The following is a 27423-nucleotide window of genomic DNA, read 5'->3' on the forward strand; positions in this document are numbered from 1 at the left end:
GCATGACAAAAAAGAAGAGTTTTTAGCCTGGACTTAAAAACATGCACAATTGGTGCGGACGTCACTTCTGTTGGCAACTTATTCCATTTGTGTGCAGCATAATAGCTAAATGCTGCTTCACCATGTTTGCTTTGGACTCTGTGCTCCACTGACCTGAGTGTCGATCTCAGAGCCCTACTGGGTTTATATTCCCTTAGCATTTATTTCATGTATTCAGGACCTAAACCATTTAGTGATTTATAGACCAGTAGCAGAACTTTAAAATATATTCTAAAGCTGACCCAGTGTAAAGAACTTAGAATTGGAGTAATATGCTCTGACCTCTTTGTTCTGGTCAGAACCCGAGCTGCAGCATTCTGAATGAGTTGCAGCTGTTTAATGCTCATTTTGGGGAGTCCAGTCAGAAGACCATTGCAATAGTCAAGTCTACTTGAGATAAAAGCATGGATGAGCTTCTCCTGGTCTGCTTGGCACATGCAAGCCTTCACTCTGGATATTTTCTTCAGATGGTAAAAGGCAGTTTTAGTAATTGATTTGATATGACTGTTGAAAGTCAGGTCGGAATCTATCAGTACACCAAGGTTTCGGACTTGGTCTTGGTATTACAATAATATTTTTTTAAAATACTGTTTTATTATGGCAATGGCTAATCTAAGTTGTTCTTCTTGTTTTCTCTCCCCAGGAGGAAATGCTGTGAAGGCTTCAGGTTTGTTATGGGCCAATGCATACCTGAAAGTAGGTAAAACACTCTTTCTTTTAAAGTTTTTTTTTGTTCTCACACACACAGAGACACACAGAATTCCCATTCTCCAATCTAGTCCTGCCATTCCGCCGCCTCTATAGCTGGGAAACATCCTGCCTCAAAACAAGGTCTGCAGACCACATTGATGTGCGTGGCGCGCCTTGAATTCCACATCACTGCCTTTTTGTCACATTGGAACGATGACCTAAGTCAAATTAGCTCATTGCTGGCATCAACACCAAAGCGGCCAAGGCCGATGAACATTTGTGCTTCATTGTTGATCTTCATATGGAATGTGTCATCAATCATTATGTATTTGGTCGCATTATAAAGGAGATTGACATTGAATACACTGAATGACAGAAAAAAGAGTAAAATAAGACAAGAAGTGGCTCTTGTCCACCTGGCTTCCACTTTGAGAGAAACATGCCGAATTTACAGTAAATCCCATAAAACATAATGTAACAAAAATATTAAAAGTTATGTAAAAAATAAAGCAATATACATACAGTACATATTGATGTTATAAAACAAATATTTACATACAAATACAACCCCAATTCCAATGAAGTTGGGACGTTGTGTTAAACATAAATAAAAACAGAATACAATGATTTTCAAATCATGTTCAACCTATATTTAATTGAATACACTACAAAGACAAGATATTTAATGTTCAAACTGATAAACTCGATTGTTTTTAGCAAATAATCATTAACTTAGAATTTGATGGCTGCAACACGTTCCAAAAAAGATGGGACAGGGTCATGTTTACCACTGTGTTACATCACCTTTTCTTTTAAAAACATTCAATAAACATTTGGGAACTGAGGACACTAATTGTTGAAGCTTTGTAGGTGGAATTCTACCCCATTCTTGCTTGATGTACAGCTTCAGCTGTTCTACAGTGTGGGGTCTCCATTGTCGTATTTTACGCCTCATAACGGGCCACACATTTTCAATGGGAGACAGGTCTAGACTGCAGGCAGGCCAGTCTAGTGCACGCACTCTTTTACTATGAAGCCACGCTGTTGTAACATGTGGAGATTGTGGTTTGGCATTGTCTTGCTGAAATAAGCAGGGGCATCCATGAAAAAGATGTTGCTTGGATGCTAGTATATGTTTCTCCAAAACCTGTATGTACCTTTCAGCATTAATGGTGCTTTCACAGATGTGTATGTTGCCCATGCCATTGGCACTAACACAGCCCCATACCATCACAGATGCTGGCTTTTGAACTTTGCGTCCATAACAGTCCGGATGGTTCTTTTCCTCTTTGGCCCAGAGGACAGGATGTCCACAGTTTCCAAAAACAATTTGAAATGTGGACTCGTCGGACCACAGAACACTTTTCCACTTTGCATCAGTTCATCTTAGATGAGCTCGGGCCCAGAGAAGCCGGCGGCGTTTCTGGGTGTTGTTGATAAATGGCTTTTGCTTTCCATAGTCGAGTTTCAAGTTGCACTTACGGATGTAATGTACTGACATTGGTTTTCTGAGGTGTTCCTGAGCCCATGTGGTGATATCCTTTACACATTTTTTATGCAGTGCCGCCTGAGGGATCGAAGGTCACGGGCATTCAATGTTGGTTTTAGGCCCATCTTTGCTTGAGCAATTCAGGGAAGCTCCTTTTATACCCAATCATGGCACTCACCTGTTCCTAAGTTGCCTGGTCACCTGTGGGATGTTCCAAACAGGTGTTTGATGAGCATTCCTCAACTTTCTCGGTCTTTTTTGCCACCGGTCCCAGCTTTTTTGGAATGTGTTGCAGCCATAAAATTCTAGGTTAATGATTATTTGCTAAAAACAATGAAGTTTATCAGTTTGAACATTATATATCTTGTCTTTGTGGTGTATTCAATTAAATATAGGTTGAACATGATTTGTAAATCATTGTATTCTGTATTTATTTATGATTAACACAACGTCTCAACTTCATTGGAATTGGGATTGTATATAGATGAGATAAAAACAAAATAGAGCCACCACCTACAGCATATAAACTGCATGTTTACATTGTTTATCATGTACATAAAAATGAAGATGGAGATTAACATGTATAAACTATATACAGTGTACCTGCAAAGTATTCGCAGCGCTTCACTTTTCCACATTTTGTTTTGTGAACATAATAATGCAAAATTGATTGTATTGATTTTTTTCCCAAGAAAATCTACACGCAACACCCCATAATGACAAAAAGCATTTTTCGGCAACGTTTTCTAAATTATTGGAACTAAAAACCTAAGTATGTTTGAATATGATGCCACCAGCTTGGCACACTTGTCTTTGCGCAATTTTGTCCATTTGTCTTTGTAGCACCTCTAAAGCTGAAGGATAAACTGTCACCCGTCACAGAGTGTCGTGTGTAGACCTCAGAACTGTGAGGCGGATGTGCTGTTCCAATAATACATTTTTCACAGCCTTCTTCCATATATTTTTTCTTCTACGCAGGCGTGGACGTGTGCGCCGCGTCACCATGCGAGCAGCAGTGCACCGACAACTTCGGACGGGTGGTGTGCACGTGCTATCCGGGTTATCGCTTCGACCGAGAGAGACACCGCAACCACAAATCACCTTATTGTCTGGGTCAGTTATCACTAAAAGCCTCCGTTCCCACAGAGACCCAGCAAAGATGGTATATTCCTACGTTCTCGAAGTTACAGCCCAGATACAGCTATTTTGCAGGCTCTCTGGGCATGTGAAAGAGGCTTTTTCATTTCATTTGTTTACTCTTTTACATCTTTATTTACTGCATGTTTGCATTAAAGCAAAATGTAAACAAAAGACTTTTTTTTGTTTTTTATTTTAATAAGTTTTAATTCTACTAATTAATTTTTTTACTTTGTGTTATGTTTATTTTTGTTTCTAATTTTGTATTTATTATTTATTTTATTGCAATTTTTATTATTTATTTGTATTTATCTTTTTCATATTTCATTTGTTTACTAGTTCATTTTTTCTGTTTTTGCATTTCTTTATTGAGTTTACTTACTGTTTCTTTTATGAATATTTATTTTATTTTTGTTTCCAATTTCATTTGATTAATATTTTACAATTTCTGTCTGACTTATATTTTTTCGAATTATTCATTTTGTTTAATTTGTTTGTTTCTTCTTTATTTACTTTTGACATTATTTAATTACTTTCATTTCCTATTTTATCTGTTTGATATTTTGTATTTTATTTATATGTACATATCCAGTATATTTTTTATATATTTGTCATTTACTTTTTTATTTAGTTTTAAATTTAAATATTGCATTTATTTATTTTTTACATTCATTTTGTATTTAATTCGTGCACATTTTTTTTCTTCTTTGAAATTTTTTTTCCTGGTCAAGTGACATTTTAGTGTGGTCATTTGCTGCTTGGTAAATTTCCAAAATGGGAGGAAGAGAAAGGAAAACAATTGTAAGGTTTCCGAGAACTATTTATTTATAAGTATACATCGTGAAATTGAATCCCTTCTCTGTATTTCACATACAGGATATCAGGCTATATATACTACAGTATATGGTGGGCTACTATTTGTCTTTAACTAACTACTGTTAGCAGTTTTGATTTTGATTTTTTTTTTCCAGACATTGACGAGTGCGAGGAGTCAGGCGGTGACGTGTGCGAGCACGAGTGCATCAACACGGGCGGCAGCTTCCTGTGTCGATGCCACAGTGGATACATTCTGTCTCCAGACCGGCATTCCTGCATCGCTGTGCACAACTGTAAGATGCAAAGCTAATACCTACACTTTTTTCTTCTTGTGTTGCTATGGTGATATCCAGGCATCGATTTATGTGGGTGTGACAGAATGATAACATCTAAATTATAATTTATTATATATAATGAAATATAATATCTATGTTTAACCTACCATGCATGTTGTTTTTTTGAGAGAGAGAGAGAGAGAGAGAGAGAGAGAGAGGAAATAAATTCTGGGAGCAATCACTGCCTCGTAGTGAGGCTTGTGGTGTCAATTTTGCCTTTCTGAAATGACCATATATGGTTGTTTGCCCTATAAATTGCTTGTGTGCGTGTGTATGAAATGGGCTACATAAATAAAATAAAAAGTACATGTAGACTTCCTTTATTGCAGGTGCACCTTGTGCATGTGAAACACATTTTGTGCTATAAAGATATAAAAAGCTAGTCCATGTGCAGTAGACATATACCGTTATTCTATATATTATATTGCGCTTATGTGGAGCAGCTGAAGGTTTTTAATGTTCTTGCTCCAAAGCGTGAAACACAGCAATAAATCTACGCCATGTGCGCAGCTTGCCAAAGGCGCAGCAACATGTCGCACGAGAAGTTTATCATATATTATGGGGGGGTACAAAAATAAATAAATCACCCTAAATCACTTCGTGTTGCTCATTTGTCAATGCAGATGTGTTGGATTTAAAGCAACAGCATGGAATTTGCATTTATTTTATATTTTTTGTAATTTCTTTTTTAAACCCCTCCTAAACTAAGAGGACCTGCCACACAATGTAGTGAAAATCATTGTTGTTATAGGAGCAATATGTAATAATTTGATCTGCTTCCTTCTAGCCTCAAAATCATGTATAATGCTATTAGACATGGTCTAATCAACAAGTTTGTGCAAAGCTAAACCAAATGCTAGCACTATCATAACCAAAGCGGTATCCTGGCTGGTTCACTTATGTTATCTGGTCCACTAAAATTGGAAGTGATCTGGAGACTAACGTCAATAACACGCTAATAAACATTTTGTGATTATTTAATTACAGAAACAAATCAATATGTAGTAAGTCGACAACCTTCAATATACTGTAATGTTGATTGCTAATACACTGAAGTTGAAGTCTATCTAAACCCCTACCTGGTTGTACCTACCTTCCTAATCCACCTAACTAGACTACCAACCTACCTACCTAGTTATTAATTTATTTACCTACATGTCTACCTACCTGCCTAGCTACTCTAACTACCATCCTACATAAACTACCTACCTATGTTATCTACCTCCCTTATTAATCTTCCTACCTACCAAAGCTGCTACCCTACCTACCTACCTGCATGTACCTAATCTACCTACCCATACCATATGTACATAATCTGAGGTGGTCATAGCACTAGCTTCGTTGTCATGTTAATTCCTAAACAAATTGCTAGGTTGTTATAATGTGCACCTTAATTAAAGCAGAAATATGTAATGGTTTTATTTTGTTTATCGAGTGTTGTTCTGTTTTTCAGTGAGTTCAACAGGGAAGTCTGACACGCTGATGAGTGCAGGCACCTGCTCCTTTACCTGCCAGGACTTCGTCAACATGAAAAGCAGTCTGCTGCAAATAAAACTGCGGCTGGCCAATCCGCAGGTAGCCTTGGCGGCGGTTTTATGACGGTTGGAGTTTCGTGCTAATCCACTAATAGCGGTTGCTATGCTGGCAGGTTCCTGACCTCCTGGCCAGCCGCAATGACAAACCTCTTGGGAGGCCGGGAAAAATACCTGACAGCTCGTGTCGTCCTGGTTTACCCGGACCTCCAGGACCTCCTGGGGTCCCAGGTAATGCCTTCTACATAGTTTATTATCCGCAATCTACCTACAGTACATGTAGAGTACCTAATCTGCCTACCTAATCTATCAATTTAGCTACCAAACCTACATACTGTACCTATACTCTACCTAATCTAAATCCCTAATCAAGCCCCCTACGCATCTAACCGACCAACCTAATCCACCAACCTAATGTAAGGACCTACCTTATATACCTTCTTAATATAGCAAAACACCAACCTAAATCCACCTACCTATCTGCCGCCTACCTAATTTCCCCAGTGTGTCTATATCTACCTAATCTACCAAAATATATACCTAGTCTACCTATCTATTAACACAACCTACCTTCCTACCTACCTACCTACTCCACCTAAATTACCAAGATACCTACTCCACAGGTCACCCAGGGGAGCCAGGAGCTAGAGGGGAACCAGGCGGGGGAGGCCCCCCAGGGCCTCGGGGGCTCCGGGGGGACATTGGGCCCATGGCCCCGGAGCCTGATCTGAGGCACATCAAAAGAGGCCGCAGAGGACCAGTGGTAAACAAAAGAAAACAAAAAAAATGACATAAATACATAATACAGTACTGCATGTATGTGTAATACTAGGCATGTGTATTGAAAGCAACCATTTTGCATTGACTTGTATAACATTTTGAAACTTGTGTTTTATCCTCCATGCAGGGACCACCCGGGGCCCCCGGAAGAGACGGCTCAAAGGTCAATTCAATATCATGGCGCATTAATAAAAGTTTCTCATATTTACGTTTGTCTCTGAGATGGTGTCTCTAAATTGCCCGTAGGTGTGAACGTGAGTGTGAATGGTTGTTTGTTTGTATGTGCCCTGCTCAGATATGTATGGATGGATGGATGGATGTCTGTGAGATGCACTGCTCCCCTCTAGTGGCCAAACTGACAGCTACAACAACTACAACACACACACACACAAACCTTTACTCCTTAGTCATTATCCATCCATCCATTTTCTGAGCCGCTTCTCCTCACTAGGGTCGCAGGCGTGCCTGAGCCTATCCCAGCTATCATCGGGCAGGAGGCGGGGTACACCCTGAACTGGTTGCCAGCCAATCGCAGGGCACCCTTAGTCATTAATGTTATCTTATTTTATGGAATATGTAATATGACTTTTTTAGTGTGATTTTGCCCGCGACCCTAGTGAAGAGAAGCGGCTCAGAAAATGGATGGATGGATGGATGTGATTTTGTTGTATTAACAATATATACAATTTTCTATTTTCAGGGTGCTAGAGGAGCCGATGGTCCCAGTGGTCCCCCTGTAAGTTTATTGTACATTTTAAAGGGACAAATGTTACACAAATGTATGTGTACAACTGTATCTTTTTTAGTTGAAATAAGGTTATATTGTTGTTTAATCATGTCTTAATTTTAGAGGTTTTTTTTTTTGTTTTTTTTTTACAAGCAAGAAATAAAAAAAAAAAGGGGGGGGGGGGGGCTGAAACTCCTCAAACATTATTCCAAAAAATATATATATTTTCTTCATGTTGTAGTGGTGTAGTGGTACACTCGCCTGACTTTGGTGCGGGCAGCATGGGTTCAGTCCCCACTCAGTGACGGTGTGAATGTGAGTGCGAATGGTTGTCTGTGTGTATATGTGCCCTGCGACTGACTGGCGACCAATACAGGGTGCAGTCCGCCTGTCGCCCAAAGCCAGCTGGGATAGGCTCCAGCGCCCTGTGACCCTAACCAGGATAAGCGGTGTTGAAAAGGAATGGATGGATGGCATTTTAGCGTGACAGCACAACATTTTACTCATGTATATTCAATATCCAATTTGAATTTTAAATTAAAAAATGAAGGTGAGAAAATACAATTAAGTGTTTTTACACTTAAAATACATATGAATGCAAAAAAATAACAAAATATATATTTTCAATGAAACATAATTCAGGCGGCACGTCGCGAAAAGGGTTGGCATGTCTGCCTCACAGTTATGAGAACCGGGTTTCAAATCCCGACCGTGCCTGTGTGGAGTTTGCATGTTCTTCCTATGCCTGGGTGAGGTTTTTCCAGGTACTCCGGTTTCCTCCCACATCTCAAAAACATGAATGGTAGGTTAATTAAACTCTAAATTTCCTGTATGTGTGAATGTGAGCGCAAATGTTTGTTTGTTTATATGTGCCCTGCGACTGGCTGGCGGCGAGTTCAGGGTGTACCCCCCCCCCCTCTCGCCCGAAGATAGCTGGGTTAGGGGTATTTTTGATAGTACAACATACAGAGCCTTTCTCCCAAAAAATTTGAATATCGTGGAAAAGTTGATTTATTTCCATAATTCCATTCAAAAAGTTAGAGTTTCATTGATTATAGATTCAGGGCCCACAATTTAAGAAAACAAATCAGTATTTATTTGTTTACTTTGGCATAATTTGGGCTTCCAGCTCATAAAACCCAAGAAATCAGGAATTCCAAAAAATGTTATACTGTGAAGAAATCATCCCAAATTTTGAAGGCCATAAATGTTTTGAACTGAGTGTCACACACTAATTAATCATCTCCTAAACTCAAAGCATCTGCACAGGTTTGGTTCAATTGTCTCAGTTGGGCTCAATATGGCGAAGACTGCAGACTTGACAACTGGCCAGAAGACCATCATTGATACCCTCCATAGGATGGGTAAGCCCCAAAGGTTCATAGTGAAGCCTCATGAAGCACTGAGGCTTTCCTAACAATTGTGCCGAAAAAGATTAAAAGCTTCAAGGCTTCAGTGACGGTGACATCGGGTGGACAACTGAAGCCATAGCAACCTCTAAAGAGCACGATGAAGCACTGGCCCTGGTTCCCTTGACAACAATACAAGTTCAGAAAAGTTTGTATGGTCATTCAAGTGTTTTGTCCATTCGTACCAAATAATGATGATATCGTCATTACAATAAAATATGCAGATGCTCTCCCCCATACTCTAAAACACAACAAATGTGGTTAAATGTTGGTTAAGGGTTTATTTAAAGCTTTGATCTTTGTTTAAAAACTGTACTAAAAGTCCCTACCAGGATTAGAGATCCTTTCAGAAACATTGTTTGTGTGCGTGTGTGTGTGTGTGTGCGTGTATGTGTGTGTGTGGTGTTTTTAAGGAAAACCTTTTAAGATAATTGTTTGTCCTTTGGGGACTTGTATGGTTGACTTGCCAAAATACTCTCACTCTCCAAATCTCTATCTCCTCACAACCCCATTTTGAAGCATAATGAGGCATCTTATGTAGATATTATGGCGCAAAACCCTCAAATCTGTCAAACATGTCAAGCTGTCATTGGCTCAGAATGCGTCGAAACGCCATGAGCCAATGAAAAGCTTCGAAACATTTTGAAGGAATGACGCGTGAAGCGAAACAGCGATGACGTTCAAAGCTTCAAACGTCATTGGTCACGTGACCCTGGTGTTTTGATACAAGCCCCGACACGGCGTTTCAAATCACTCCGCTTCAGGAAGGGTGACACAAGCTCCAAAGCCTCGATATCATTTACCCATCACTAGTTCATAGCTAACGCTAAGGCTAAGGCACAGAGAGTGCTGTGTCCAATCATATCAATGGAAAGTCTAGTGGAAGGACAAAAATGTGGCAGGAGAAGATGCACCAGTAAAAGAGATGAACGTGGGATTATCAGACAGAAAAGATTCAAGAATCTAGCAGAGATCCAGAAAGAGTGAAATGAGGCAGGAGTCACAGCTTAAAAAACCACCACATTCAGACGCACCCAGGAGATGGGCTACAACTGTTGGGTTCCTTGGGTCAAGTCACTTCTGAGCCTGAGCCGACGTACGGCTGGGCCAAGGAGAAGAAGGACTGGACTGTTGGCCAGTGGTCCAATGTCTACTTTTCCGATGATAGTAAAGTGTGCCTTTCATTCGGGAATCAAGGTCCAAGGGTTTGGAGGAAGACGGGTGAAGAACGGAACCCAAGCTGCTTGAGGTCCAGTGTGAAATATCCACAGTCAGTCATGATTTGGGGTGCAATGTCCAGTGCAGGTGTTGGTAAACTCTGCTTTCTTAAATCCAAGGTCACCGCAACAGTCTACCAGAATGTTTTAGAGGACTTCATGATTCCTTCTGCTGAGGATCTGTATGGAGGTGGAATGCCCGGAGAAAACCCACCCAGGCACGGGGGGAACATGCGAACTCCACACAGGCGGGGCTGGGATTTGAACTCCGGTCCCCGGAACTGTGAGGCAGATGTGCTAACCAGTCGTCCACCGTGCCGATGATTTCATCACAGTATTCTAATTTTGTCTGTGAATTCCTGATTCCGTGGGTTTAAGTGCTGGAAGCCCAAATTATGTCAAAATAAACAAATAAATACTTGAAATTGTTCAAATTGTGTGCCCTGATATTAACTTTTTGAATGGAATTATGGAAATAAACTTTTCCATGATATTCCAATTTTTTTGAAAGTGTCTGTACAGTATAAGTGCTGTTCAAAGTTGGATGTTTTTTTGTGCCCCATTCTAAAAATACTAAAAACACTGCCCATAATTGACATTTACAGAGGTTTTGATGTTGATTAAGTGGACAAAAGTATTGAGACACCCCCTTAATTAATCAATTTATTCATCAGAGGTCGGACTTGACCTTCTCGATATTCATTGTCCGTCTCATCAAGACATTTTGGACAATTGTTTACAAGTGTGAGGGAACAACCTTTTCTGCTGGGATGAGTTTGCCGTGGAAGAATAAGCTTGTCATTGATCATACCGATGTGTCCTTCAGGGACCTCCCGGCTCTTTCGACTTCCTGCTGCTGATGATGGCCGACATCCGCAACGACATCATCGAGCTGCAGGAGAAGGTGTTCGGAGAGAAGAGGGGCATCTCGCTGGACTCTTCTCCCTCCAGCGGGGAGCCCGACGTTGCCGAGTGGGGGTCCGGCCAGGGGGACCTCATGTTCAGCACCTGAACCTTTTGGAACACTTCTGGTGACATTCGTTAAAAAACACACAAAAACATTTCGGAAGGACACAAAGGACTTGAAAGGACAAGCATGTCTTCCTCTTCCTGATCTCCTCTTCACCTGCTGCAGGCAATCATGGAAACAAGGAAGCTCCCTTGGAATTAGAATTGTTTATTGTCATTGCACAGTGGTATGTGTGTGTGTGTGTGTGCGTGTGAGTGTGTGTGGGCGGGGGAGAATAAAGTCATATTTTCAGTATCTGATTTGTTCAATTAAAAAAAAAAAGCCATAATGTTACGAGCAAAATATGTAACTGAGAAAAGAGCAGGTCTCTTTTTCAAGAACAACAAATAAACAAAAAAAGGTTCCTTGTACTAGGAAAAAAATAAAAGTCACTGTTTCGTGTGAAAACTCATTTTAAAAAGAAAAACAATATTAGGAGACTCAAATCATATTAAAAAATAAAGTGTTAATACAAAAGTAAAATTATTTTTTAGAGAAAAAAAAGTTAAAGACATAATTATATGTGAAGGAAATAGTATTTCTACAGGAATAAAGTATTTTTACAGGAAACAAAAGCGGTGGTGTTATGTGTGGCCATTTCCTCTCTCTCTCTCTCTCTCTCTCTCTTTCTTTTTTTTAACTCATAACGTAGTTAGAGAGCGAATGTATTTTCCCAAAAAGTAATTTGAAGTAATGAAAAAAGTAGTTTGGAAAAAATATGTGTAATATATGAGTATGAATATTGTAATACATATCTAAGATTATTACATAAAATATGTAAGATTTACAGGATTTTGTTTTCCCCAGAATCTTTAATTTTTTTTATTTTTTGTTGTTGTTTTTAATAGTGTTGCACCAAGTACCAGTACCAGTATCGTACCGAGGTAATTTGCCATCAGAAATAGCACGGTACCATTTCCTTTTTAAAAAATATGATTATGATTTTATTTAATTAATTATTTTTTTTTCAGTACCAGTAGTTTTAAGAAATAAACAAATAAAGCAGACAGCGCTGAGCTTCTGCCTGCTGCGGACACGTTAGCGTAACCTCAAAGACTCACGAGGTTCTGTGAGCAAAGTCAGTGTTATATGCGGTGGATTTTCCTGTGCTGTTAGGCAAACTTGGCATGCACACAAGTCAGCGTTAACAGCAGGAGATTGATAACATCGATAGCACGGGACGTCTTAGCGCGGGTCCACGCCGCACGGAAGCACAGCTTGGAGCGCGCCAACCGGATGCAGGCTGCACTTGTCGTCCGAGACCACTCCGGAAATCGGAGGGTTCGAGAAGAATAAATATCCCTATGAATGCCGAATGAACCGGAAGGTCCACTTTTTGAGTGTCATGGTTCCGTACGCAATGAAAAACAGCCCTGCACTGAGTGGGTGCACATGTATTGTTTACAAAGAGAGATATCAAATGCAGTCAAATGCAAGAATACAGCACACTAAAAGCTTCTACAGTATTACGGATGAGTAAAGTCAATTATGTATGAAAAAATCATTATTATAGCCATGGGAAAAAATATCAGACCCATTGTTAGTTTCTGGTTCATTTTTAATGTCTGGTGCAACTAAATGTACATTTGTTCGATATTTTTATTGTAAAAAAAAAACAAAAAAAACATATATATATATATATATAGTATACAAATATATTATTTTATTATTATATTCATTTTTATTTTTATCATATTTTTTTGGAATTCATAAAAATATAAAAGTATTTGAAGTTGTTTTGTCAGTTTTCATTCCACTGCTTTTACTGATGTTTTAGATTTTGGCCTTGGTATCATTTCAGTACCGGGATTGAGGTACAGCTATAGTATCGAAGTCAAAATTATATATATATATATATATATATATATATAAAATCCCCCAGATTTATTGCAGTAGTAAAACTTTAGATGACTCTCCTGCAAAATCAGAAAAAAGGAAATATCCCACTCTTGTTCTCAGTGGCCAAAATGTTTTGCTCCTTTGCATCAGCAACCATCAGGAAGGCTTACTAAAAACAACTTGTTTTCTAACCCAAACAACAAATGTACTGTATACAGTATACAAACTGAAGGGCTGAAGCAGGAAATGCTTTGCGATACTTGGTTTGTTTTTGTCAGGATGAATGAAATAACAAACAAGCGTGGTGTACTATGTTAATCACGATGTTCATCAGATAATAGGGAAAAAGCGGTTATGAAGCTGATTAGAGTGGGACGAGAAGTTTTTCAGATAAAAATTCCAAAGCTCTCTGAGACGTTAAACAAATGACCTGCTCATTATACAGTAAATATAATGACAGTCAAGACCAAATAGCTCAACATATTTCAGGTATACTGCACATATACAGTATAGTGCAATTTTGACACCTAAAGGACCACCTAAAAAAATTACCTCACTCTCCAAGTACCACCGTCATGACCAACATTGACCACGTATTAATCAGACTCGACAGAGGTTTTATTCCTAAAAATGTTTATTTAATATTACTGTAAGCTATTGTAACAATATGCGCAGTTGAAATATTAACATTACGCTAGGATTTGGGAAAATGAAAAAAAAAAACAACTGTACAGTACATAAATAATGATTCATTTAAAATGTATTGTACAGAAAAATGTAAATACTTGAAAAAAAAACAGTTTTTAAAAGGATAAATTTTACATCAAAGTTAAATACAACTGAATTGTAATAAGGGAGTGATTCTTTTGCATAGCAGTACCACACTTTGAAAATCAATGCAGTATAATGTCATTTACGTTTGTGTGTTGTGGCAGTACATTTTCCAAGAACTAATGATTTGTCAAAATTCAATGCTTATGTTAATATTTCAATGTAATATTAACATTGATCTCATGTTTCATCATTTCACACCCCACCCAAATTAACAGCTATTCTATTTAATATTTTTCTTACATAATTATAACGTTTCTCTTTAAAAATACCATTTTATTCTGGTAAAATTACAACTTTTTGTCATGTAGCATTACATTTATGGCCTTTTTCTCTTTCAATTAATTTCAAAATGCACATTTATTCTTGGAATATTTTGTCTTTTTTCCCTCATAGAATTACAATATTTTTCCTGAAATAAAATAAGACTTTTTTTTACTGGTAAAATTACAGCAGTACAACATTTTCCTCAACATTTTCTAACTTTTTTTCCCCTTTGTAAATTTGTAGGATCATTCAGATAAAACTTTTTTCTATCATTACATTGTTTTTCACAACATCTTATAACTTTTCTGCATGTGAAAATAATTTTTAAATGCACATTTATTCTACTGATCTTCACTCTTTTTTGTCATACAATTACAACATCTCATGAAAAATATGACTTCATTCCAATAAAATTATGACTTTTTTTCTCATAAAAAAAACAATAAACATTTAATAAACAATAAACAAACCCAATAAAACCCAATAAACAATAAACCCAATAAAAACCCTAAACATTTTACAAATTGTATTCCTTTTTATCCTTGGAAAATAGTAATTTTTTTAAATTGGGGAACAAGGTGCCTTTATTCTGGTCAAATTTACCATTTCTCGACATTGCAATGTTTTTCTCAATATTTTTGAACAAAATTAGACTTTTTTTTGTAAAATGATGGCTTTTACTTGTTACTGAATAATGTTTGCTTGAACATTTAAATTGTATCTACTTTGAAAATTGTGTCTTTATCTTTTAAGAAAATGACCATTATGGTTGAATTCAGATTTTTTTGGTCATATGTTTTTCGTCAACATTTTATTACTTTTTTCCTAAAAAGTATTTGTTTTAACTTAGGCTGTACATTATACATTTATTCTTAAATAGATGCGTGAATGAGATATTTTTTTTCCAGAATTGTGACTTTGTCTCAGACCAAATATGACCACATTTTCAGAAATGTATGGCTTTTTCCAACATAGAACTTAGTTTTAATTTTTACGTGTTTCTTCGGTCCCTTATGTAATTGTGTTGACCAGAGGATGGCGCTCAGGAGCACTCCCACCGGACCATATGTGTGTACGATATTTTTTAATTATAACATAGTATAAAAGGATGTTTGTTTGTTTTAAAAATAATTTTTTAAAAAAGGTTTAATGCTCGGAAATGGCATCTTTTATCCTTTTTTTGGGGGGGGGGGGTGAATAATATTCTTCTGAAATGATGACTTTTTTTCCTCCTAAAATTTTGACTTTTATAACATGAAATATTCTCATAACATTGTAACTATATATGTCATTTATTGTCTTTTTTACAGAACACGTATGACTTTATTTTTTTTAACTCATTGTTTTTTTCCGTAAAATTAAAAAAAAATTATTGTCGAAGGTATTATAACATTAGAAAAACAATTTCTCTTATAATTACAACTTTTTCTCATCATGTTTTTCTGAGAAAAAAATAAGTATAATTTTTCTCTGAATATTCCTCACCTTTTCCCTCAAACTCAACTTTATATCAGCTTTTAATAAATTGGGGTGAAAAAAATCTTTATTGTTTTTAAATAATGACATTTTCCTCTCGTAACTACATGACTTTATTGTCAACATTTTTCTGAGTCAACTTTTTTTTCCATATCTTTTTTAATGAAAAAAGTATGGCTTCATTTTTGTAAAAGTTACCTTTAACAACAACAACAAAAAAACTCAAATCTTTGTTCTCATAAATTTTCACCTATTATCATACTTTTTTTTATCATAACATAAAATAACTTTTTAAATAGCATCTGTTTTCCATACATTGTATAATTTTTTTTTCTTATTAATGAAGCTCTAATTGTCCAAAGGAGGATCCTTGGGTGAACTCCCACCCTGCCATATGTGTGTGTTTTCCAATACGTCATCACTAATGACTGGCCATAAATACTCATGCTTTCTCACACACTCACGTACACAAATGCATACTCGCTTGCCTGTAAATCTTCATACACTGTTGAACCCTCGCGTGGCTGGGTGTCATTATGAGAATTTTAGGTAGCAGAGGTCAGAGGTAAAAACAGCTGGGAGGGATAATTGCAGAGTGAAGCGGGGGGGGGCTTGCCTGGACTTGCACCCACCACAACTACTCAACACACACACACACACACACGCACGCAGGCACACACACACACGCACACACACACACACACACACACACACACGCACGCACACGCTCACTGTCTGATGTCTGATGTGTGGTGGTCTGTCTGGGTTGTTTATGTTACTCGTGTGTGTGTGTGTGTGTGTGTGTGTGTGTGTGCGTGTGTGTGTTAATCCATATATTGACATACATAAATCTAAAACTCATAACTGCCAGCCCTTCCACTTACCATGCATATTTGATTTACTGTATAGCTGTCAATGGCATTGAATCAGTTTTGATGTGTGTGCGTGCGTGCCTCGCATGACATCCGTCTCCGCACGGGTTGCCAAGGTGACCGACAGTCAGGGCCCCAAAACAGCAAGAAACAATTCGCTCAATAAGTAAGAATTAAGAAAGCGTGTGTGTTATGTGCCAGAAAGAACAGAAGCCATGAGCTCACTTCCATGGGCCGCTTGTCATGCGATCGGAAGCGCGCCCCAGGGCCTGCGGGGGGCGCCGGACGGGAGCGCGACGGAAGGGGCTGAGAGAGCAAGAAGACCCCCAAAAAATGTTAACAGTTAGTCAAAAATTAATTTTCATCCTTTGCATTTACGGCGGAACCTCAATGTAATGGACCCCGATTTAACAGACTTTGGATTCTGGTGAATTCTTTATTTTTGCTTTAATGTACTTTTTATGGTGGTTAAAGAGACACTACGCAGATATCCGTATTTTATTTCAAAATACATTAAATATGTTTGAAAATAAGTGCTGAAGACATATGCAAAGAATTATAACAATAGAGTGCTTTTTGTGGGCGGGGCTAACATACAGCCCCAGGATGTTACGAGGCTGGGGCGTATACTTTCGAGTGCGAGTTCCCGCCGCCACTATATGAGCACAGGACTTATTAACCACGTTTTAATTCATTGACGTACAAGCGCTACCTAAGCTAGTGATACAGAAACTTTCCGTTTCTCTGGCAAAAACGTGTTATGGCACGTCACAATCATTCAACATTCCTGTTATATTAACCCATATATTATCAGTCCTTTTTTTTTTTTAAACGTTGCAGTTGCAGCCACATGGCCCACACCGGCTATATCGCGCAGCTGACCATCTTGCCTGACACACCACGTTTTGATTCTGACAGGTAAGAATTGTATGTGATTTTCAATGAGAATAAAATACTACTGTACCTTTCATACAGAGTTGTGAGTGGGAGCTGCCATCAAAATCAGTTCACAGGCGATATCATAGTGGTGCAACTGTTGCACTGGGGTCGACCAGTCCAGTACACGTGAACATGAGTAACCATTGAGCAGATCACAGCTGAAACCTTCCTCCACCTGTTCCAACCTGCTTGGACCCGTTTCTTCACTTCCTGACCACACTCACCATTGCTCTGGACTGTTGACCCCAAGTATTTAAAGTCCTCCACCCTCGCTATCTCTTCTGCCTGTAGCCTCATTCTTTCCCCTCCACCCCTCTGATTTATTCTTTTTATTATTTTATTATATATGTTCGGTCTTACTTCGGCTTATCTTCATTTCTTCATCTTCTACTTTCCAGTGCATGCCTCCACCTTTCTAACTGTTCCTCCACCTGCTCGCTGCTTTCACTGCAGATCACAATGTCATCTGCGAACATCATGGTCCACGGGGACTCCAGTCTAACCTCATCTGTCAGCCTCTTTCCCATAACTTAATTGTGTGGCTCATCAACTTTATTCTTCTATAGTTCCCACAGCTCTGCACATGACCCTTGTTCTGAGAAATGGGCACCAGCACACTTTTCCTCCCACATCACCCTTGTTCTGAGAAATAGGTACCAGCTCACTTTTCCTCCATTCCTCAGGCCTCTTCTCACCCGCTAGAATTCAGTTGAACAAGCTGGTCAAAGACTCCACAGCCACCTTTCCTCGATGCTTCCATACCTCCACAGGAATGTCGTCAGGACCAACTGTCTTTCCATTTTTCATCCTCTTTAGTGCCTTACTAACTTCCCTCTTACTAATCATTGCTACTTCCTGGTCCACCACACTTGCCTCTTCTACTCTTCTTTCTCTCTGATTTTCCTCATTCATCAACTCATCAAAGTATGCTTTCCATCTATCCAGCACACTACTGGCACCAGTCAACACATTTCCATCTCTATCCTTAATCACCGTAATCTGCTGCACATACTTCCCATCTCTATTCCTCTGTCTGGCCAACCTGTATAGATCTTTTCTCCTTCTTTAGTGTCCAACTTGGCATACATGTAATCATATGCCTCTTGTTTGGCCTTTGCCACCTCTACCTTCGCCCTACATTGCATCTCCAAGTATTCCTTTCCCCTCTCCTCAGTCCTCAGTCTCCCACTTCTTCTTAGCTAACCTCTTTCCTAATTTCCTGAACTTTGAGATTCCACCTCCAAGTCTCCTTCTCCATTTACCGATCAGAAGATACACCAAGTACTCTCTTGACTGTTTCTTTAATCCCCTTAGCTGTAGTGGTCCAGTCTTCTGGAAGCTCCTCCTGTCCACCGAGAGCCTGTCTCAGCTCTTCTCGAAAAGCTGCACAACAAATTTCCTTTCTCAGCTTCCACCACATGGTTCTCTGCTCTGCCTTTGTCTTCCTAATCTTCCTCCCCATCATCAGAGTCATCTTACACACCACCATCCTATGCTGTCTAGCCACACTCTCCCCTACCACTACCTTACAGTCAGTAACCTCCTTCAGATTACATCGTCTGTACAAAATGTAATCCACTTGCGTGCTTCTACTTCCGCTCTTGTAGGTCATCCTATGTTCCTGCCTCTTCTGGAAGAATGTGTCCACTACAGTCATTTCCATCCTTTTTGCAAAGTCTACCACCATCTGTTCCATTCCTGGATGCCGTACTTACCCATCACTTCTTCATCACCCCTATTTCCTTCACCAACATGTCCATTACAATCTGCACCAATCACGACTCTCTCTCTGTCTGGGATGCTCAGAACTACTTCGTCTAGGTCCTTCCAGAATTTCTCTTTCACCTCTAGGTCACATCCTACCTGTGGGGCATAGCCACTAATCACAATATACACACCCTTAATTTCAAGTTTCAGCCTCATCACATGAACTGATAATCTTTTCACCTCCAAGACATTCTTAGCTAACTCTTCCTTTAAAAATCACCCCTACTCCATTTCTCTTCCCATCTACACCATAGTAAAATAATTTGAACCTTGCCCCTAAACGTCTAGCCTTACTGCATTTCCACCTGCTTTCCTGGACACACAATATGTCAACCTTTCTCCTAATCATCATGTCAAACAACTCCCAAGCTTTTCCTGTCATAGTCCCAACATTCAAAGTCCCCACATTCCGTTCTAGGCTCTATGTTTTCCTCTTCTCTTTCTGCCGAAGAACCCAGTTTCCACCTCTCCTTCATCTTCGACCCACAGTAGCCGAATCTCCACCGACACCCTGTAGGTTAACGGCACCGGTGGCGGAGGTTGTTAACCTGGGCCATGATCGATCCGGGATGGAATTCTTTGGATGAACAGTCATATTTGTTTGGCAAAGTTTTAAGCCGGATGTCCTTCCTGACGCAACCCTCTGCATTTATCCAGGCTTGGGACCGGCCTACAGTTTGCACTGGCTTGTACCCCCCGTACGGTCGCATTTTGTGCTGTTGTCCTACTAAAACTTTAATCTTCAGTGTCAGTAAGGTGCAGCTTGCATGCTGGAATTTATCCATAAGTAAGAACTATTCCACATTCCGTAATTTCTCAAGTTTACCGTAATTTCTCAAATTACCATCGCAATGTACGTCTGCAATAGTCACATTTCAGGTCCTGCAATGTTCCATGGTATATTGCATTCAATACATGTCTTTTTTGTACGTTTTTTTTTTCCCTAAGTGGATGTGAGCAGTTTGACAGATAGTGAACCATTCTCCAAATGAGAGGCAAAATGTGCTTCCTTTAAGTTGTTTGTCCAGTTGTAGTATAGTGTAAAACTTGAAACGTTAAACAAATAATTTAATAACGAACATCAGATACCTTAATGCTAACATACAGTAATGCAAAACTCAATAGACATGCTAACAGTAATGAACGCTGATTTTACGGTAATTATAAACCCAAACGGAGCATTCCAGAGTGTGTGTTAAAATCTGTTTTTAACCTTTATTGATACAGATTGATTGATAAACAGATTCTCATGTGCAATGCCACCCTGGCTGCAGACAGCAGAGTAAAACAAAGCAAAATAAAAGAAGAAAGTAAGATTATAAAAGAAGATTTTAACTTTAATCTGGCAGGACCATTAACCTACTATTTAAATATAGGTAGACATTAGTATACCTCTGTGCTCAACTGAGCTTAGTTTATTTTCTGCTGAAGCTATTATAAACTGTCAGAACAATAAATCTGAGGGGAAAAGAGAAATATGTTCTGGTTTTCACACGTCTATGTTTTATTTTTTCCTGTATTTTTTTTATACCACAATATACAGTGGGAGGAACAAGTAAATGAACCCTTACGAAATTTTGGTCTGATCTTCACCTAAATCACAAGAATAAATCAAGTCTGCTTAAACTAATGCCACACAAACAATTATAGTGGAACCTCAATTTACGAATGACCCGGCTTCCGAACGATTTTTTAAAACAAAAATGATCTCAGATTATATTATTTTTTGTTTATGAACAGTCTTGGCTTGGCAGTGAAATGGTCAGAACTTTGTGCTTTTTTTGGCGCCGCAAAACATCATTGGCTCTGTTACACAATGACTGGCCATCATGATGGTAACAGCAGGCGGTGGTTGTCCTTAGGGAGTGAGTACAGTACATATCAGACCAACTGTCAACTCAACTCTATGCAATGGCCGTCCAAAAATTGTATTCGTATATAATGTGTTATTAAACACATGTTGACTGGCCTTATTTGGCATATTTTGAATGTTGCCCTTCGAACTGTTAGACATATTTAGACAAATAAATGTCTCACTACCAACAACAACTCAGTGTTAACATCATGGCCATTCAGTCTGTATACTGTATTAATAGCCTGTCACCTAAAAGACTTTTGTTGTTGATTTTTGTTGTTGTTTTACTTTGTTTTTTCTAGAAGCTGCGCTGACATAAATCCAGAGAGTTGGAGTCAAAGCTGCGAATGACAAGGCATCAAGCAAGAAGAGTGGCAGGATGGTGCAAAACAAGGCAGCATTGGTGAATCCACGTCAGTACGCTCATCAAGAAGCTTGGTGATTTCAAGTGGGACTTTGTGTGATTTTACACACGCACAGAAACACATGTTAAAGTCACTAGTGTTAAGCCTGTCCAATGCTGTTAGACTTTCAATAAAAAAAAAAAAAATTTAAAGTTTGAAAAAGAATTACTACTTCTTACTAGAATTAAAAAAATTGAATATCATGGAAATGTCATGAACAGAACAGAGGATAGGACCAAAAAAATACACGACTCCAAAACAAATGGACAGTTTTAAAAAAGAAAGGTTCAATATACGGGCAGAGGTCGGTACACAGGCAGGCAATCCAAAAAAGGCAACAGTATCCAAAAACGTGAGGCAAAAAGGCAAGGTCGATAATCGGAACAGGGTCTAGTCTTACTGTGAGTCGGTGACGTGGAAACAAGGTATGCTGGAACGCGACGACAAGGTACAACGAACTGGCGACGAGAAAGAATGAGACACGAGGTTAAATGCAAGGGGTAATTAGGGTGAATGAGGCACAGGTGGTGAAGATGCTCACAGGAGCAGGTGTGTGTGAAACAGGGGGGAAGACAAAACCCGGAACACACACCTATGACAGGAAAAGTTTATTTATTTCTATAATTCCATTGAAAAAGTTACACTTTCATAGATTATAGATTCAGGGCCCACAATTTAAACAATTTCAAGTATTTATTTGTTTATTTTTGCATAATTTGGACGTCCAGGTCATGAAACCCACAAAATCAGGAATTCAAAAAATTTTAATACACTGAAGAAATAAGCCCAAATTTTGTAGGCCATAATTTTTTTAAACTGAGTGTCACACACTAATCATCTACTAAACTCAAAGAACCTGCACAGGTTTCCCCAGGTGTCATTAAATTACTTCAGATGGGTTCAATATGGGGAAGACTGCACACTTGACAACTGGCCAGAAGACCATCATTGAGACCTTCCATAGGATGGGTAAGACACAAACGTTCATACCTAAGGAGGCTGGCTGTTCACAGAGTGCTGTGTCCAATCATATCAATGGAAAGTCTAGTGGAAGGACAAAAATGTGGCAGGAGAAGATGCACCAGCAAAAGAGATGACTGTGGGCTTCAGCGGATTATCAAACAGAGAAGATTCAATAATCTAACAGAGATTCAGAAAGAGTGTAATGAGGCGCGAGTCACAGCTTCAAACCCCACCACATTCAGACGCATTCGGGAGATAGGCGACAACTGTCGGATTCCTCGGGTCAAGCCACTTCTGATCCTGAGCCAACGTAGGAAGTGTCTCACCTGGGCCAAAGAGAAGAAGGACTGGACTCTTGGCCAGTGGTCCAAGGTCCTCTTTTCCGATGAAAGTAAAATGTGCCTTTCATTCGGGAATCAAGATCCAAGGGTTTGGAGGAAGACGGGTGAAGAACAGAACCCAAGCTGCTTGAGGTCCAGTGTGAAATATCCACAGTCAGTCATTATTTGGTGCAATGTCCAGTGCAGGTGTTGGTAAATTCTGCTTTCTTAAATCCAAGGTCACCGCAACAATCTACCAGAATGTTTTTGAGGATTTCATGATTCCTTCTGCTGAGGATCTGTTTGGAGATGCAGATTTCATCTTCCAGCAGGACCTGGCCGCTGCCCATACCGCCAGAAGCACCAAAACCTACTTTGATGCCCATGCCATCACAGTGCTTGACTGGCTGGCCAACTCGTCGGCTCTAAACCCCATTGAGAATCTATGGGGTATTATCAAGAGGAAAATGATGGGCACCAGACCCAAAAACAAAGAACTGACAGCATCAAGGAAATCTGGGCTTCCATAACTCCTGGTTGTTTGTTTGTATGTGCCCTGCGATTGGCTGGCAACCAGTTCAGGGTGTACCCCGCCTGCTGCCCGGTGATAGCTGGGATAGGCTCCAGCACGCCCGCGACCCTAGTGAGGAGAAGCGGCTCAGAAAATGGACGGATGATTTCTTCACAGTATTCTAATTTTTTGAATTCCTGGTTTTGTGGGTTTTATGAGATGGAAGCCCAAATTATGTAAAAATAAACAAATAAATACTTGAATTTTTTTAAATTGTGGGCCCTTAATCTATAATTTATGAAAGTTTAACTTTTTGAATGGAATTATGGAAATAAAACTTTTCCATGATATTAAAATTTTTTGGAAAGGGTCTATTCTTTTGTCTTTATCAGTGATGATGATGATGATGATGTGGTAGTGATGATCATATTAATAATATGATATAAAAATATAATTGTTTTCATCAATATTTATAACAATGGTGATAACAATAAATATTGATGGATAAAAAATAACATACTGTAAATATTCATTTGTTACTGGAAAGAAAAAAATTACAGTATATTACTGGATCACTAAAAATTACAGTATTTTACTGGCAGCTGTGATCCTGTAAAGTACTGTAAATTTCTTCAGTATGTTGTTGTAATTAGTCATCTAAATAAATAAATAAATACAGTATTTTACTGGATATTAATTCACAGTATTAGATAGTAACAGTATTATGCTGGATTAATTTACAGTATTTTACAGGATCACTGCTGCTAGTAAAATACTGTAATTTTTACAGTAAGAAGTTCTACAGTTCAATAGCTGTTTCAACCCCATGTCAATCTCAAAGCAGCGAGTAATATCGTACCCCTGCGTTTGCGTGAGTGCAAACCCCATCTTGTCGTGTCAGTCCATAATAAAAGGAATGTTCTCTTGATGAAGATTTTGTTGTGTGTGATTACATTCCCCTGGGAAAAAAAATACAAGTTGTAACAATTCTTACAGCAAGCCGCAGAGTACTTCTTGTTGATGTTTGGGAGCCAAACCACAGTGGCTGTGGCACGCACACCAACAACCATTGAACCACACATTCTTTTTTATGATGTCACGACAGAAGTGAGGAGATTTGATGTTAACCCTAGAACGGGAAATTTTTACCAAAATTGTGAAAAAAAAAAGCCTTTGAAGTCACTAGACACCAGTTCAGCAAGCATACAAACTACAGAAGGGTACCAGCAATTGAAAATGGGGAAATGTGTGATGATAACTATAGGACAGGACATTGACATCTTCAGCTGTTGAGAAAAATAGTCCTGTCACTGGACCTCAGTTCAGAGAAGCATTAAATCATTAAGGCCTTTTCACACTGCACTTACTCAGTGTAAAAGCGGCTCAGAAAAGGGATGGATGGATATTCATTCATTCATCTTCCGTTCCGCTTATCCTCACTAGGGTTGCGGGGGTGCTGGAGCATATCCCAGCTATCCTCCGGCAGGAGGCGGGGTACACCCTGAACTGGTCGCCAGCCAATCGCAGGGCACATAGAAACCAACAACCATTCGCACTCACATTCACACCTATGGGCAATTTAGAGTCCTCAATTCACCTACCAGGCATGTTTTGGGGATGTGGGAGTGCCCGGAGAAAACCCACGCGGGCACGGGGAGAACATGCAAACTCCACACAGGCGGGGCCGGGATTTGAACTCCGGTCCTCAGAACTGAGAGGCAGATGTGCTAACCAGTCCGTAATCGTGCCACCTATTTATATTATAATAGATAAAAAATAAATAAATAAATAAATTAATTAAAACTACATTGTGTTTGAAACAAAACATGTCTTCGAATTTAATTTAGACAAGCCTCAAGGCAAGTAACGGAAATGAATGATTGAATCACAGAAGGGTAATCTACAATCTGTATCCGGATGCATGGATATGACTGGAAGAACAGGTTTTTGATATTAAGATTTTATACTTGGTTTATAGTGACATAACATGGGGACGTAATGGCATAATATGTTGGCAGTTTTTCTCGTCTTTTTACAGTGTGACAATTACCGTCATTTCTTGTGTATAATGCGCATTTTTTTCCACAAAAATATTTGTCAACAGTCAATAGTGCACATTACACATTGGTACAGAGGAAAATGAAAAAAAACTCACATTTTATAAATGTATGGCGCCCTCTAGAAGTTATGAAAAAGCTGTACACTTTAATTCCAATATGCCACCGCCACCTAGAGGTTATGCAAAAGGTGTACACTTTCATTCTAGTATTCCACCACCACCTGGAGTTTTATGAAAAAGGTGTAGCCTACATTTTCATTAGAATATGACAGGGGTACGTATGACTACATATATGTACAGTTGTGCTCATAAGTTTACATACCTTGGCAGAAATATATATATATATATATTTTTTTTTACATACGACTGATGATTGAACAACAACCATCATTAATTTCTTTATTGTTATAGTTTTTAATGATGATTTTCTAAAATGCTGGATAGTTGAATTTGAATCCCAGTGAAATAAAATTAAATGTGTTTTGCCTGGTCCTTTATGTTTTCTTTAAAGAATTGTACCCATCTTACAAATTCTGCCTGGGTAATCAAACATATGAGCACAACTGTGTGTTTTCTCATTTATTAAATAAAAGTAGGGCTGTGAATTTGAAAATAAGAGCAAGTAAATAAAAAAAAGTATTACATGTTCAAATAAAGTTCTTAACTTCAGAATAATTATTTGAAAAAAAAAAAGATAATACTTCATGTTTTGATCATATGGGTAGAAGCGAAGTCATGCATTTTAAAAATGCATTATACATAGGTTGAAAGGTTTTCCAGAATGTTGTTGTCAACTTTAGGGGTGTGTATTATACATGGGTGCGCATAATACACGAGAAAGTACGGTAAGAATGTGAGTATAATAGTAATAGTAATTTGCATAATTGTCCATGTGATATGATGCTATTGCCACCATCATACTTCACTGTAGGGTTGGTATTTGCGAGGTGAGAACTTTTCTATACTTATTATGTACGTCTGTTTTGTTTTTTGTTTGTTTTTAGTTTGCAAAAATGTTGTCATTATGGTGTGCTGTGTGTTTTGAGGAGAAAATGAGCTTAATCCATTTTGTAATAAGGCTGTGACCCAAAAAAAAGTGGAATAAGTGAAGCACTGTTAAAACTTTCCGGATGCACTTGTACGTTATGTAACTCGGCTTCGGTCAAACGACATCACATCAGGTTGCCGTGTTGGATTATGTAAGAAATAATAACTACATTATGTTCCACTGTATTTCACAGGTGGTTGGATTTGTTTTTAAAGCGTTTGTTCTGCACCTTTGTCTCATAAATGTGAATATTTAACATCACCTTCCAGGCACACGTTTTTTTTTTGTATTAAAGAAAACCATCTTGCACTGACTTGCCTGTGTAATCAGACACTCAAGTGGATATGCTGTCTTGGATTTGGTCGAGATTAACCCTGTCAAAGGTAAAAATGTGCCAAAAATCATCATTGTGTGACAAAAAAATACATCACCAATAACAACAACAACAAGAATAATAAGTGCAGTATAGTACAAGTATAGTACACTGCAAAGTCAGTTGCAATGTCATGAGACTAACCTCCAAGAATGTGCAGTAACTAGCTGTACTAGTTTAAACTTGACTGTTTTGTTTAAATATTTTTTTAATTTTACACTTGTGTGATATTTACAGATGTTTACTGTAGCTTGGTGCGTTGCATTTTCTTTGCTTTTTTGTATAAGAAAGACTCCATTTGTTGGCTTCCGACGTAGGCCACCAGTGAAAAAGTGGTGTCAAATTTAACACCCACCACTCAACACCCTTCGCCCCTTTGTGTCCGAAGCAGTCGGACACATCTAATTATCTGAATGCGGGAAACCGCAAAAGCCGTGTGGAAGGACCCTTCACACAATGTCCTTCTTCAATGAGTTCTGTTTGAAAAAATGTCTCGACCATTGTGAAGGTAGGGTGAAAAACAGTTTGTCTTCCCCACAATTGGCCTGTGGGGCTGTTTTGATGGAGCCTTATAAACTCTGCTCAGCAACATGTGACCATGGAAACTTGTGACCAGGAACAAGGTACATTTGTGTGTAAATGTAGCCCATTAATGTGATGTTTACCATGATTTTTACTACTTCTTATGTATGGCTACCTAGTCTGTCTTGTCTGTCGAG

At 38.6% G+C, this 27423-nt stretch overlaps 1 protein-coding gene and 1 long non-coding RNA gene across 2 annotated transcripts in view; both read left to right on the top strand.

Moving 5' to 3' along the window:
- The window catches only part of LOC133474124 (collagen and calcium-binding EGF domain-containing protein 1-like), a 51752-nt gene extending 40006 nt beyond the window's left edge, over nt 1-11746 (top strand). The window contains exons 3-11 of the mRNA XM_061765474.1: nt 683-735; nt 3197-3331; nt 4327-4464; nt 5960-6081; nt 6155-6269; nt 6662-6801; nt 6946-6981; nt 7519-7554; nt 10998-11746. Of these exons, the coding sequence (XP_061621458.1) occupies nt 683-735; nt 3197-3331; nt 4327-4464; nt 5960-6081; nt 6155-6269; nt 6662-6801; nt 6946-6981; nt 7519-7554; nt 10998-11183 (961 nt within the window). The 3' untranslated portion in view covers nt 11184-11746. The remainder of the gene's footprint in view (nt 1-682; nt 736-3196; nt 3332-4326; nt 4465-5959; nt 6082-6154; nt 6270-6661; nt 6802-6945; nt 6982-7518; nt 7555-10997) is intronic.
- A 4976-nt stretch (nt 11747-16722) lies between these two features.
- LOC133466087 (uncharacterized) lies at nt 16723-23483 on the top strand. The gene is made up of 3 exons (XR_009784842.1): nt 16723-16892; nt 17306-17383; nt 21329-23483. It is a non-coding gene; the product is annotated as an uncharacterized LOC133466087 (long non-coding RNA).
- The last annotated feature ends 3940 nt before the right edge of the window (nt 23484-27423 follow it).

The sequence above is a fragment of the Phyllopteryx taeniolatus genome, chromosome 2 (assembly GCF_024500385.1).
Source record: "Phyllopteryx taeniolatus isolate TA_2022b chromosome 2, UOR_Ptae_1.2, whole genome shotgun sequence".
Lineage (NCBI taxonomy): Eukaryota > Metazoa > Chordata > Actinopteri > Syngnathiformes > Syngnathidae > Phyllopteryx > Phyllopteryx taeniolatus.